The sequence below is a fragment of the Colletotrichum navitas genome (assembly GCF_030913465.1).
Source record: "Colletotrichum navitas strain CBS 125086 chromosome Unknown LY79scaffold_175, whole genome shotgun sequence".
NCBI lineage: Eukaryota > Fungi > Ascomycota > Sordariomycetes > Glomerellales > Glomerellaceae > Colletotrichum > Colletotrichum navitas.
This window is the reverse complement of record NW_026850721.1, coordinates 37,809-52,939: the sequence shown is the minus strand read 5'-3', so window position 1 is coordinate 52,939 and position 15,131 is coordinate 37,809. Positions and strand designations below refer to the sequence as shown.

General features: G+C 47.1%; 1 protein-coding gene across 1 annotated transcript; it reads right to left on the bottom strand.

The window, feature by feature from the left end:
* Nucleotides 1–4,511: 4,511 nt before the first annotated feature.
* Nucleotides 4,512–14,343, bottom strand: LY79DRAFT_529724 (beta-ketoacyl synthase domain-containing protein; the record flags this gene model as incomplete). Its single annotated transcript, XM_060556140.1, has 12 exons — nucleotides 4,512–6,036; nucleotides 6,155–6,275; nucleotides 6,358–6,760; nucleotides 6,846–7,188; nucleotides 7,268–9,431; nucleotides 9,520–9,755; nucleotides 9,829–12,559; nucleotides 12,654–12,977; nucleotides 13,088–13,313; nucleotides 13,452–13,543; nucleotides 13,626–13,746; nucleotides 13,840–14,343. The coding sequence occupies 12 exons, from the start codon at nucleotides 14,341–14,343 to the stop codon at nucleotides 4,512–4,514; spliced, it is 8,790 nt and encodes a 2,929-aa protein (XP_060407203.1).
* Between the last annotated feature and the right edge of the window lie 788 nt (nucleotides 14,344–15,131).

Genomic DNA, 15,131 nt, shown 5'->3' with positions numbered 1-15,131 from the left:
TAATAGTAGTAGTAGTAGTATTTATAGCCTTATAAAGGCCTATAAAAGTAATAGGTATCTAAGATAAAAGATTAGTATATAAAAAAAGTAATAAATATAAAAAATAAAGGACTTATACTTTCTAAGTAAAGTTAGTTACTTAATATATAAAGAGTATAGTAAGTACTACTAAACACTATATTCTTAGTATAGTAAGGCACTATAAGGTCCTTTACTAAGTAGTTAGTATATAACTAGTAAAGAGGACACTAGATAGTACTTACTAAAAGGTAGACCTTTTTTACTATAAGTAGTATAAAAGAAAAGGACTATTTTTAATATTAGTTATAAATCTACTATAATATAAGTATAAGTTAACTTATAGACTAGTATAATAGGGGTATACTTAAGGTTAATAGTAGTAATAAAGTCTTAGGTATAAGCTACTTTTTACCCTTAGGTAAAGGGCTTTAGCTAAAAGTAAAAGGCTATAATATAATAAGTTAATAATAAATTAACAGTAGGTCTATATATATATATATATATATACTTATAAAAGTAACTTACTAGTATCTTCTAATTTTAATTATCTTTAATTAATAAAGACTATATTAGTAAAATAATTACTTTATAATAATAATATATAATAGTAAAAAAGGATACTTATAATACTAAAGAAGAGGCCTAAAAAAAGAAGAAAAAAAGAAAAAACGTTAAGTAGTCTACACTAAGTAATAACTATAGGCTAAGTTTCTATAGTTATATATAACAGAGGGCTAGTAAGGCCTAGGAACTTTATTTTTTTAACTACTAGTAGGGAGAGGGCATATATTATAGGCTAAAGCTATAGTAAGTGTAGTAAGGCTTTACCTACTATAATACATAAGCTAGTAAGGTAGGCGTACTTAGTTAGCGCTTAGTTAGTACCCCTATTTAACCTTATGTATATAATATATATACTACTATAAATAGCCTTTCTTCCTTAGTCTAGATTAATTATATTAAGTTACTATACACTTGTTAGAAGGTAGTACTAACCCCTTATAGTTAAGAGGAGGTTTCTTAGATATTCTAGTACCTTCTTCTATCTTTTAGTAATTATATAATTAGATATACTTATGTAATTAATATATATATTAATCTACTAAGTTAGTAGATTATATATATATATATCTTATATATATATAACCTCTATAATAGAGGAAATATAAGATAAAGAAGTATTAAGAGTATAAGAGATACTCTTAGTTCTTATACTTCTAACAGTAAGCACTATATCTTTAAGTATAGACTTAGTATATACTTAGTATATACTTTTTAATATAATATTTATCTTTTATAACTATAAAGAACTTAGACCTAAGTCTTTTAACTATATCTTTTATAGTTATAAAGAGTAAATACTATATCTTTAAGTGTAGACTTAGTATATACTTATTATAAATTTTTTAATATAAGACTTATTTTTAAGAACTATAGAGAACTTAGACCTAAGTCTTTTAACTATATTCTTTATAGTTATAGAAGATAAATACTATATCTTATAGTATATACTTTATATATACTTAAATTATACTAAGTATAATTTAGTTAGTTTTCTTTAGTTTTTATAGTGCTTAAGGCTTTACTTTTCTTAAACTTTTACTTAACTAGCTAGATACTCTTTTCTAAAGCTAAAATACTTCTTTATAAACTAGGTACCTAGTTTAAAGCTAAATATAGATTTATTTATTTTTTTAATTAATTATAGAGAGAGTATAAATAAATACTTAAAAGTGTAGCTACTAGATCTAAGAGTATCTTTTACTCTAGGCCTATAAAAGTATATACCTAAGTTATTTACTTTTAATACTTAACTAAGTCTATTTATATTAAAGTCTATTTATATTAAGTCTATTTATATTAAAGTCTATTTATATTAAAGTCTATTTATATACTTCTACTATTATTTTCTTCTTTTACTACTATATATATTTTCTAATTAATATTAAAGAGTTATTTAAGTATTATATAACATAACTTACACTTAAATTAGACTATTATAGAAATTTAATTAAACTATTTAGTGTCTTTAATACTTATAGTTCTAGTAAGCTTGTACAAGGATATAAGAGTATTAGTATATAAAGCTTTATATTTAATAATAAAACTATATATTTAAGATTATATAAAATACAGCTACTTATTTTAAAGCTTATATAAATATATACTATAGTTATTACTTTATTATATACCTTATTAAAGGTTAAAAAAAGTTTTCTTTTATAATATATTCTATATATACTTATATAAAGAACTTTATATTTTTAACTATATACTTATTTTAAGAGACTAAAGAGCTAGGTATTAAATAGCTAACGCTTATATAATAAACAAGGTAATATATAAAGTATAATAATTCTTTACTCTCTCTAATATAGCTTAAGATTAATAAAATAGTAGTATTAAATAGGCTTTATAGATATATATACTTAGTAAAACATAGAGGTAAATTAACTTTTTATTAAGTAACTAAATAGGTCTACTTTACTATTATTATATAAGTAGTTATATACTGCCTAAGTATAACTTAAGTTATTTTAGCTAAGTAAAAGTATAATCCCCTCTTAATATAACTAAGGGCTTAATAACTAGTCTATGCCCTTTAACCTTAAATTATAAACTATTTATAGTTACTTAACTAGGTGTTATATAATTATTAGTATTAATATTCTAATAAGTAGCCTTTATAGTTATTAAGAATAAAACAGTAGTATATACTTTTTATATAACTCTTTATATAAAAATAAAGTACTTTACTTATTCTAATATTAAATACAAGTAAGTAAGCTATATAAGTAAGTAAAATACTTTCTTATTATACTCAAAAGACTACTTTTTTTTATTTATTTCTTAAAAATTAAAACTAGGCCTAAAAAGGTCTAGTTTTAAGTGTTATATACTATTAAGATTTAAATTATTAAATAAGATACTATATAAATTACTATTTAACTATAACTATACTATCTCTTACTTAGGTCTTATCTAGACCTATAGATAAGAGTCTAGAGTTAGAGCTTATATATAGTAGAATTAAAATATTTCTAATATTCTTATTTATAATTTAAGCCTTATTAATATATAATACTTAAAACTTAACTGTTTTAGGCTTAATTTTAACGTTTAAAAATACCTAAAAACATAGTCTTTTTAGTATAATAAAGAAGTAGCTTACTTACTTCTATAGCTTACTTACTTATCTTCTATATTAGGTCTTTCTTATTTATTATTAAAGTATTTTTATAAAAGTAACTACTTAGATAAGTAAAAAAGGACTATTATATATCTAAAAGTTAAAATAAACTTTACTTATAAGAGTAATATTTAGTAAAATAAGATAGCTATATAACCTAATACTCTAGATTTCTATAATCTATTCTTAATTTCTTTATTATACTTCTAGTAGTGTACTATATTATTTAGAAGCTATAATAACTATTTTAAAAGAAATTTTACTTATTCTAAACCTAGTCTTATTAAAGTTATAAATATTATTATTATATATACTTTATTTATAATTATATATTATATAAAAAATCTAGGTATAATATAAACTAGAATTTTAAGAAAGAACTTTTTAATAGTTGATTTTTTAATAAAAATATTTCTTTAGCTTAGGTTATTATTATATAAGGCTTAAGACCTAGTTAGTCTTAATATATTATATATTATAGCTAGAAAGAAGTTAATTAGCTACTTATTAAATAGTACTTATATAGAGTAAAAACACTTATAAATCTAGGTTAATAATATATTAAAGAATAGTATTCTCTTTACATAAGGTTAATTTCTAGTTTTATAGTTAACTATTACATTTTACTAGTTCACTATAATATTAATATTAGAGGGTTATATAATATATATTATAGATTAATATAGCCTTTTATATACTTAATTTTAGATTTACTTTAAGTGTATTAAGCGCTTAGATAAAATTAGTTTTATTTAAATACTATACTATAGTTACTAGTAGAGCAAAAAATAAATAAAGATAGTATATATATTAGTGTTAAAAAGTAACCTAGTTACTTAGATAACCTAGTTGCTTATAAACTATATTAACCCCTTACTAGTCTTTCAAAGTATTGTATTAATTTTATTTATTTAAATAGTTAGGCTAGGGTAGGCTAGATGTCTATATTGTTTTTTACCTATTAACCAAGGTGCAGAAGGGCTAGGATAACCTCAAATCTAAACTGGCCCTTCTATAGCAGCAAGGCAAGGCATTATAGGCCTAGTTAATAACTAGCGGCAACACAAGAGAAAAAATGTCCCTTTATTGCCTAACAGCACCTTCGTAACTGTAGCCCACGTACAGCGAGCGCAAAGTACGGATTCCGCAAATATATATAGTCCGGCCATATCCAGCCCATCAAGATTACCCAGTGTAGCCGAAAGTCGCATATGAGTGGGCGGCAAGCCTGGCGAAATAGGTAGTGGGAGTGGTGGTGATGATAGTGATATTAACAATGGCTCGGAAGTAGGGTGGGGGGTTACGTAGCCTCTCCCTTGCTCAAAGTCGTCAACAACCCAACATATTTTTGAAGCAACACCTCGGCATCACCCTTCCCATACAGGCTTCTCTGTAGCTTGACGGTGACAAGAGGATCTTTGGTCGGGTCATCGCTCATCTCCAACACAACATCGTACGGCGTGCGCTCCCGGCTCGCCAGCACTTCGACGATACTCGCACCGCCGATAGTGCCGGACTCAGCAGCTCCTTGACGGTAGTCGAAGACGGCCTGGAAGAGCGGCGCGTGCGTCATCTCCTGCGGTGAGACGCTGTCAAGTCCCAGACGAGAAGAGACCAGGTCGTGCGGCACGACAGAGTGTGACATGGCCTGCCGCACCGCCTCCTTGGCGGACTCGATGGTGGCCGTGAATGTATCGGAGGAGACGAGGCGCAGGGGCAGCAGGTTTGCAAAGTAGCCCATGGTGGACAGGTCGGCCACGGACGAGCGGTTCGTGTCCGCCAGACCGATCGACACCTGCTCCTGCTTAGCAAGGTCTAAAAGCAGCGCGGCGTACGCAGCAAGATAGAACATCATGGGCGTCGTGCGCAGTTTCTTGGTGCACTCTTTGATTCTGAACGCAAGCACGGCAGACAAGCGGAACATGGCGGTGTGCTGGTCCCAGCTCACCAACCCGCGGGCGCTCTTCGCGCTGGGCAGGGGGAGCAGGGAAAGCGGTGCGGGCAGGGGCGTGTAGAGACCCGTCCAGTACGCGATGGACGCGTCCATCCCCCCCGAGGAGAGTAGGGCACGTTGTTTGACCGCATAGTCGGTGTACTGCGGTGCAGGAGGGAGGGTGATGCCCGAGTAGAGCTGGGAAAGCTCCGCGACGAGGTTCTCGGTGGTGGAGCCGTCGCCGGCCAGGCGGTGGTAGGCAAGCACGAGGAGGTGGGACGTGGGGGACCAGGTGAAGAGGGCGATCTTGAATGTCTCGCCTTTTTCCAAGTCGTAGGGCTCCCTTTGCAGCTTGGCCAGCTCGGCCTCTGCCTCGGCGCGGGACGCGACGGAGACGGAGCGCAGGCCCCAGGTTGGGATGGAGAGTACGTGCAGCAGTGGTGTGGGGGAGGATTCCGACTCCGAGGGGCGGAAGGCTGTTCGGAAGATCTCGTGGCGTGCGACGGTTGCCATCACGGCCTGCGCGAGCTTGTCTTTATTGAGATTGCCCTCCATCATCACTCCGATGGTGTTGTGAGAAATTGTGACGTCGGGAAGGGAAGCCTGCCGCGTGTACGAGTACTGCTGGATCAGCGACATGGGAGCCTTTCGAACCACGCCGTCGACGGTCTCTTTCTCTTCGTCCGGTGAAGTCATTGGGGTCGAGGCGCCGTCGGAGGACGTTTCGGTGGAAGAGTCGCCAGGGGAGGCGTTTGTAGCACACTGAGCGTCGGCGACTAGGGGTATGGCGGTGGCGTGAAGACGAGAGGCGCCTTCGGCTGCTAGGTCGTCGATCGACGCGCCCGAAAGGACGCGTAGAATGGGAATGTCGACTAGGAGTTGTTTGGAGAACCTGTGCTCGTGTGGCGAGTGAAGCTTCTGATTAGCGGACTGTGTGTGTGTGTGTGTGTGTGTGCGTGTTCTGTTATGTTGGAGGGGACATTGGTGCCATGTGTCAACTTGTTACTTACCACGAAGCGACGGTGATGGCGCCGAGCGAGTCAATACCTTGGTCCAAGAGGGGAACAGCCGCGTTGACGTTCTCTTCCGGCGGAATGTGAAGCACGCCGCGCATCTTGTCGGAGAGGCTCTCTGTTGTTGTTATCGTTGCACAGTCAGCCCCATCCATCACAACCAACCCACGATGCCGAACCGTCTGGAAGGCAAAACTCACCAGCGATAGCCGCGCGGACCTGGTCCATTGTCGTCGCCATTGCCAGCATTTCCTTCACACTCATCTTGCCCCCGCCTGCGTCAGCGGAATCGCTCCTGTTCTCCGGCGTCTTCAGGTTCCCGAATCTCGGGTCGTTGTAGAACTTGATCGTCTCCTTATGCCGCGACTCCAGCGCGGGAATACCGCTGCCAATCTCCGTCTCTGACATGTCAATGACCTTCTCGGCGTGCACGCCATTGACGCCAGCAACCCGGCGGCCCGACACAACTGCCTCGGCGAACAAGGTTAAGAATTCGGCTTCGCCGAGGGTGTCGACGTCGGATTTTTGTTGAAACTCGGCTTCGCGGCTGTTGCGGGTTAGGTAGCCGATACCCATGACCGCGCCGATGTGAATTGTGGAGGCCTTATTCCCCCCCCCTTTTTGTTAGCTTATCTCAGTTTACACATACAAACGATTCTTCCATCAGGATAGAACTGAAACCACTTACAGCGAGGCCCTTGCTTCGTCTATACTGCCCAAGCGCCTGGAGATACGCGTTGGCAGCGGTGTAATTCGTCTGGCCTGGGTTACCACCAAACAACGCGGCACTCGAGAACATGACGAAGAAATCAAGCGGGTCGTTGTTCGGATCGCAGAACCGGTCGTGAAAGATCTTGGCTCCGGGGACTTTGGACTTGAGCACCATGTCCATCGTCGCCAAGTCCATGTTGTTCAGCAGTGCGTCCTTGAGCACCAGCGGGCCGTACGCCACACCGCCCACCGGCGGCAGGTTGTGTACGTCGCGAAGAGTGGCGAGCCCGCCATCGACGGATTGTTCGTTGGACGCGTCCCTATGATTTTGTTTGTCCTAGTTAGATTACATCCTCTCTCTTCAACATGCCGCTGGACGGGGACAGGGGAGTCACTTACATGGCGAGCACGGTAATCTTTCCGCCCAGCCTCTCCATATCCTCAACCCAACCGGACTCAGGCTTCTCGGGATTTCTGCTTGACAGCACGACATGCCGCCCGCCATGGCTGATAATCCAAGCTGCGATCGAACGCCCCATTGACTGCGAAAGTCCGACGAGGAGGTACGTCTTGTTCCTGGAGAAGAGGGTGCCGGCGTCCACGGGGCTAAGGCGTGCGGGGGCTCCGGACTCCATCTGCCAGTCGACTACTGCGTACGGGGCGTCTTGCGCGTCGGTGGGCTTGTTGACGGGGCAGGAGGCGATAGTTTCTGCATCCAGAGCCGAGATGTTGTGGATGGATTCGGCGACGAGCTGCAGCTGACTTGCTTCCGTGGCGTCCGAGTAAATAAATGCCGCTGCTTCGGCGCGGCAGACGTAGCTCAAGTCCCGTGCAGTGCAACCAGTCATACGGGCCAGTCGTGGGCCGAGCGACGCGGCATGCTTGTTGGAGGACAGATCGTACAGAGCCGCAATACCACTTGGAATCTTCTGCTTCAGCGCCCTCTCAGTATCGCGAGGATGGAGTACAACAGCCTGAGACAATGAGGCATCTGCAGTAGCAACGTGGACACGCACATTACTAGTCTCCGCGATTTGCTTAATTGCGTCCAGGCAGAACCTCGGCGGGTCGTACACCAGTGTCGATGTGCCCGGCGGCGTATTGACTACGCCCTGCGCGATCAACTTTGCAACGGCAGATAACAGGGTGTTGACCGAGGTATCCGCGACAGGAAAGATGTGCTTGACCGGCACGTCAACGATAGACGCGTGAACCTCCGCCAAGGCCAGCACAGCGCCGTCGGCCGTCGTGCCGGTGACGATGTGGAAGTACCCCAGTGCGAACACGCGGATAGCCTTGACGGTGGCATGGTGCACGCGGATCGTCTGCTTGGCTGCATCTCGTGGCACACCCAGGGGTCGGGATGTCTGCTTGACGACCAGGACTGGGGGTGAAGTGCTCTGCAGCACCACGGGGACGACGTTGGCGTCGACAGCATCAAGGATCGGACGGCGGACAGAGTTGAGCCGGTCATTTCGAGCAGTGTCCTGCTTGATACGCGGCACTTGGGGCCGGCCGTTCACGACACAGATCTCCGGCTCGAGCGTCCAGACCGTGTTCTCTGGCGTGCCCTCTTCAAGGCGCAGAATCTGCTCGACCAGGAACTGGAAGTCCAGGTCCTCTAGCCGGTCCACATCAAGGCACTGGAAAGCAACATCCGGGTTCTCCAACCTGACAGACCTTAGCATACCGATTCCCATCGCCTGGCGCGGGTTCGAAACCCAGGCGTCCTCGGTCAGCCAGAAGATCCCGCCCGCTTGAGACCCGAAGAACAGTTTCTTAATAGCAGCGAGCTCCTCCTCGGCCAACTCCTCAAATATGGGGCTGTCAACCTCCGAGAGGATCACGTACGTTGCCTTGGGCTGCACTTCGACGGACGCCAATTCGACCAAGCTGGGGACGACGAGCGGGTCACGGCCCGGTAGCATCTCACAGATCTTGTTCAAGATGGGAGCAGATGCCGCGCCACCGCCACCTACGATGACGAGTTGTGGGTATTGCGGCTTGGGCGGAGCGGAGAGGGGATCGTCGAGGCGTGCTTGCTCGGGCGTTATGGCGTGCGTGCTGAGCAAGGTGTTGGGGAAGAGGTGGCTCTCGCGGTCGGTGGTGACGCTGTCAATCCCCGAGAAGCCGGTATTCTTGAAAATAGCATCCCACTCTTCGCGGGTAGCAAACGGATCCAGCGTGCGGCCCTCGTCAATACCCGCCCACCAATCGGCAAACAAACCAAACAAGTAGCCGACACGCATATGGTCCTTATTCGTGGCTTCACAGATAACCACGTGCCCACCAGGCTTCAACAGCGTGCGGGCGTTGGCCATGGTCTCGGTCAGGTTTGGCGTAGCGTGCAACACGGAGCTCGCAACGACCATGTCGTACGCGTGGGTCTTGAAGCCCTGCTCCGCAGGCGGTTTAGATATATCAAGCTTGCGGAATTCCATGCGGTCAAGGAAGGGGGCGAATTTCTCCTTTGCTTTCTCGAAGAAGGCAGCCGAGATGTCGGTAAAAGTGTAGCTGTTAAAGCCGAGCTCCGGGATCGCGAGGATCGAGGCTGTTGCAGAGCCTGTACCACCGCCTTTTTATGGTGTTAGTGGTGTTGTCGGTAAGACACACAGAGAGAGAAAGAGGGAGAAAGAAAGGAACAAGAGCACTCAAGGGAAACATACCGATCTCTAGGATGTCCATGTTTTGGAACCGGTGCGCAATCTGGCCAATCAAATGCTGCCCGTACTCCCATGTCGGGCCGCTGGTCAGGTAGCTTGTGTAGAATTCCGTCAAAAGTCCGTTCGCATTCATCCAGATGAACGGGTTCTTGTTCTCCCGGATCGTAGACAGGCTGTTCTCGCTGACCAGCTTGGCCAGCCGCAGGTGGGGATGGTACCAGTGTCTGTCGTTCGCATATCAGCAAGTGTATACAATGTTGTGTGCCGGCGATAGTGGCGTGGGGGAGAGTGACTTACGCCTGGACCAGCTTGTCGATGCTTTCTTCGGTATCTTGTTCCCACTCGGGCTTGTAAAACAAATGTTTGCCGTCCCTGGCCAGCTTGAGAACATGCTCGTGCCAGTAGATATACCGCTGGTTGCCCACACTCGCGTTCTTCCTATCTTCCTCCGTCAGTTCGGACAGGAACTTACGGACAAAGTAGTAGACGGCCCGTTCAATAATGGGAATTGCCTCCTTATCCTGCTCCGTGGCCCACAGCCTTTCGATATCAAGAATCTTGTCTGGGTTTAGCGGGCCCCAAACCGTCTTGGTGAAGGGCCTGTGGTCCTCGGATGCGGACGGCGGTGTCAGCGGCTTGAGGTGCATGTCTTCGACGCTGTACAGCACCGCATTGCTCTCCTTGTCGAACACCTCGACGTCGCCCGAGAGGTAGTCACCGCCGTCGTAGGTGTTGACCGCATTGTACCGCACACCTTCGAGCGAGTCCAGCGTGCTGGCACACACGGCCGGCACCAGTGCGATCCGACCAACCCGCGTCGGAACGTACAGCGAACGCATCCGCTTATCGCCGGGAGAGGAGTAGGCGCCCATGACAGTCTGGAAGGCCAAGTCGAGATTCGCGGGGTGCAGAACAATGGGGTTCGCACCATCGACCAGCCGCGGGTGTGCCATGTGGCCGGACGCCCGTGATGTGCTACGCGTCATGCTGTAGACGCATCGGTAGTTGTTGCTGTAGTCATAGCCAATGCTGTCGAGCTCTTTGTAGAACAGCTTGATGTCGACAGGGTTGGCGTGCGATGGTGCCGGGCCCGGCTCGGGGAGCACCGCGGGCTCTCCTAGGGCGACGATGATCCGACCGCGCGCAGACAGGAACAGTGACGACTCGCGAGACAGACAAGAGGCAATCCCGAACTCCAGCTCGATCTGCGCATCATTAGAGCACGTAACGCTCGCAGTAAGCATCAGTTCCGCCATGCTGTCCGCGTCATCAAACGTAATGGCTTTATCAATGCTCAGGTCCAGCATCTCCACCAACGCCACGCTTCTCCCGGCAGCAAGATACAGCGCTGCCTCCATTCCCATGACCACATAGCCTGCGGCGGGGAGTACCGCCTGGCCCTGGAGCTCGTGTCCCTGCATCCACTCGTGATCTCTTGGCCGGATGAAGTTCCGCCATTGGAGGGTGGTGGCCGTGCTGCTGGGCAGCAGTGTGCCGAGCATGAGGTGCGGGCGTGGGCCGTGAAGCGCTGCCTTGGCCGCGCGGGATTCCGACCAGTAGACGCGCGAGTGGTCCCACGCGTAGGGCGGGAGCTGCTTAGAGATGTCGAGGACCGGCACGCCGGATTGCGTTGCGGCGACGAAAGTGGTGCCGTTGATGACGTTGAGCGCACCAAACCGCTCCCAGATGTACCCCAGACACGCGGCGAACGCGGCCAGGTCATCGCTGCCGCGCTGCAGGCACCCGGTATACGGCATCTCATCCGTCATAACGGTAGCCAGCGTATTCTTCGCGGGGGCTTGGAGTGTCGGGTGCGGACCGATCTCCACAGCGGCGTCTAACGTCACCTCCAACCCTGCCTGCTCCAGCGCTTGACGGAAGCGTACGGGCGAGACAAGGTTATCCCGCCAGTACTGCGGCGTGACGTCGGCCATCGTCATGATCTTACCATCACGCACGGAGGAGTACCACTTGACCCCTGTGTCAGTCCCGTCGGCCACAGCACAACCGCACTCGTTAAGGGCGGTTATATACGGGTCTGAACAAGGGAGCATATGATGGGAATGGTAGGCCTTGTCCACACGTAGCAGACGCGCGAATTTGGACTCGTCCTGAAGGATCTCCACTACCTCTTCAAGGGCGTCCATGTCACCAGAGAGGGTAACACTGTCGGGCGAGTTGCACGCCGCGACGCACACGCGGCCTTCGAACGCCTCGAGCTCGACCAACTCCCGCGCATCCTCAAGGGACATACCCGCCGCCAACATGCCGCCCACTTGTCCGGTGGGGGAGGCTGCGTGGCACGACGTGAAACCGCGCAGGTATGCAACACGAATGGCCTGCCTTGCGCTGATGAAGCCCGCTGCGAACGCGCAGCCTATCTCGCCGGAACTATGGCCAACAATCGCCTTAAACCGAAGGCCAGCCGCGGACAGCAACCTGACAAGAACGATCTGGACCGCCGCGCAAAGGGGCTGTGAGTAGGCAGCCAAACGCACGTTGGACGCTTCCCCTTCCAGAAGCAACTGTTCCTTGAGTATCCAGGCAGGCCGGTACTGCTCGGGAAGGGTTTGCAGTGCCGTGTCAAGCTCATCGACAATGGCCTCCACGAGGGGGACGCGCACTATCATCTGCTTCATCATGGCGGGCCACTGCGCGCCCTGGCCTGTGAAGATGCCGAGGATGCGAACTGTGCCGGTAGTTTTGGGCGTATACTCTAGCCCCAAGTCGCCCTCAATGGCCGCTTCCAGAGCTACGCGGAGGGATTCGACGCTGCTAGCTGCGATGGCGTGACGCAGAGGGAGGACGGATCGTTTGTGGAGAAGCGTCCATGCGAGGTCTGTGATGTTGACATTCGGTGTCTCTCTGATGAGGGACAGAATGCTTCCCATGTTGGATTTGAGGGAGCGTTTCGTACGCGCCGAAAACACCAGCGGCAGCACAATGGTTGAGTTGCCGTTGGTGGAGGTTGAAATAGAGGAGGGAATGTACTCCTCGATGATAGCGTGGGCGTTTGTGCCTCCGAAACCTGTTGTCGTTTGACACATATAGTTAACATCACGTACGATCAAAGCAGATGAAGAAGGGAACAAAGAGAAAGATTGAGGGAAGGGAAAGCCTACCAAAAGAATTAACGCTAGCCCTCCTCGGCTGCCCTTCAGCGAGAGCCGGCCACGGTGTTGCCTCCTTGGGGACACGCAGATGCTCGCAAAACGGCTCGACGCGCGGGTTGAGTCTTTCGAGTAGCATATTCGGCGGCACGATACCATTCTGCACAGCCAGGCTGCACTTGAGCAAGCCTGCAATGCCTGCCGTGCCCTCTGTGTGGCCGATGACCGTCTTGATAGATCCCACGTAGAGGTCCTGCACGTTCTTTGTCGTGTCGGGAAAGAAAGCGGTCGCTATGGCTTCGGCTTCTTGAGGGTCGCCTGCCGGCGTGCCGGTTCCTAAATGTTTTCCCTCAGTCAGTTTGCTGCGATTTGCTGAAAGGGTCAAGTACAAGGACAGAAGAATCATAGAAATAAGAGGGAGCAGGGGGACGTTTTGCAATCCATACCATGCGCCTCAAAGAACTGCGGTCGCCCCTCAGGTCTGCTCAGATCCAACCCAGCGCGTGCGTAAGTAGCGCGAATCAACGCCGCCTGTGCCACGTTGCTCGGCATGGTTATGCCAGTTGTCCTGCCATCCTGGCTGACGCCTGTCTCGCGAATCAGGCAATCGATTGTGTCGCCGTCGGCGAGGGCCTGGGAGAGGGTTTTGAGGACGATGCATGCTATTCCCTCCTGTGACGATTATAAAAATGTTTCAGTCAGTCTGTTCAGCTATTCTCTTATATGTGGGTATATATGTATATGTATATATATATATATATATATATATATGTACATATACTTATAAAGGAGGGAACCGGAATCACTCACCCCTCTTGCATATCCGTTCGCCGCAGCATCCCACATGCGTGACCTCCCTGTCGGTGAGAGCATGGACAGCTTACTTTCCGTGATGAAGTTTACTGCAGTTGGTTCATGATATGAGCTGTTGACCGTGGTAGACGGGACTTTTGAGAGACAAGGGGGGGGGGGGGGGGGACTTACAAGGCGAGAGCATCAAATTCGCCCCAGCCGCAACGGCAACCTTGCTTATACCACTCCGCAGCTGTTGGACAGCATGATGAATGGCAACTAGCGACGAGCTGCACGCTGTATCGATCGTCATCTATGCCCGTCAGCATGACAAACACACACACACGCACGATGGCAGTTCAATGCAATCGGTCCAAAGAGAAGAAGAAGCAGAAGTAAAACGTACACTCGGCCCATGCCAATCAAAGAAATAACTCAAGCGGTTACTCGCGATACTCGTGGCGGCACCGGTAGCCAGATACGTCGGAATCGCATCCAAGTCCCCAACCTTCGTCAGCTCGAAATCATGCGTCATGATTCCGACGTAGACGGCCGTATCGGATCCCTTTAGTTCCGTGAGCGTTTGCCCAGCGTCGCACAAGGCGTCATATGTGGTCTCCAGCAGCTGCCGCTGCTGCGGGTCCATGCTCTCAGCCTCACCGGCCTGGACATTGAAGAACTGGGCGTCAAATGTCTTGATGTCCGAGAGGAAGTAGCCGTGCCGAGCATTGGTGCGCCCGTGGTGGCTACCGTCGGGGTGATGGAAGGCATCGATATTGAAGCGGTCTTTTGGGACTTCGGATTGAAGATCATGGGGCTTGGAGAGGAAGGCCCATAGCTTGGAGGGCGTCGTCAGGTCACCGGGGAAGCGACAGGCGCTACCGATTACGGCAATGGGCTCTGGGGTCATGGCGAGATGATATGAAGTGAGGTGAGGTGAGATGAGGTAGAATAATGCCAAGGTGAGCGGGATGTGGTCGAGAAGAGGGGTGCAATAATATGATATCGTCGAGAGAGACTTGAGGATCAGTCAAGATAGGACGGGAGGAAGGGGACGCCGAGTGTGGTTCATTACCTCGGACGAGGAGAGCGTGAATGGTATATTTATCGCAAATGAGGGCAAAGCATGTCCACAATGTGCTGGCCGTTTGGTATAGTGATCAAAGGCCTCCATACTAAGCTGTTGACCGCTCAAAGGGTCACCTGGGACCATGATTTTCACTGAGTCCCTGCCGTATGATCTAGAGGTCATCAAGTAGAACCCCGCCGCTAGAATGATTTGCATATCCTGCCGTTGAGGCCTGGCGGAGGTGGACATGCAACGAGTCATGATGGGTGTTTCGACTGCGGATGATTGTATATAGGGTGCAATTTACTCACGAAAACCAACGAATTTACACCCCCGGCAACAGCACACCCCCCGAGTGAGGGAGATGAGACAAAACAGCCTCGAACCGGTACCATGGAATATAGGATGCCTGTCCCTCTGGTGGAACAAACAAGAACGACGTCGTGTCATTCCACACAATGTCATCGCTCAACTCGACGATCTCTCGACTCATGACCCTCACCTTAGTCCGAAGCGAGATCTAGGGGAGTTGTTGTCGTTTGACATAGTACATCGTACAGGCTACGAAGAAGCCCTATAGACTAGTCATAATAGGCTTAGAGGGTTATACAAATATATAATCCTTCTTG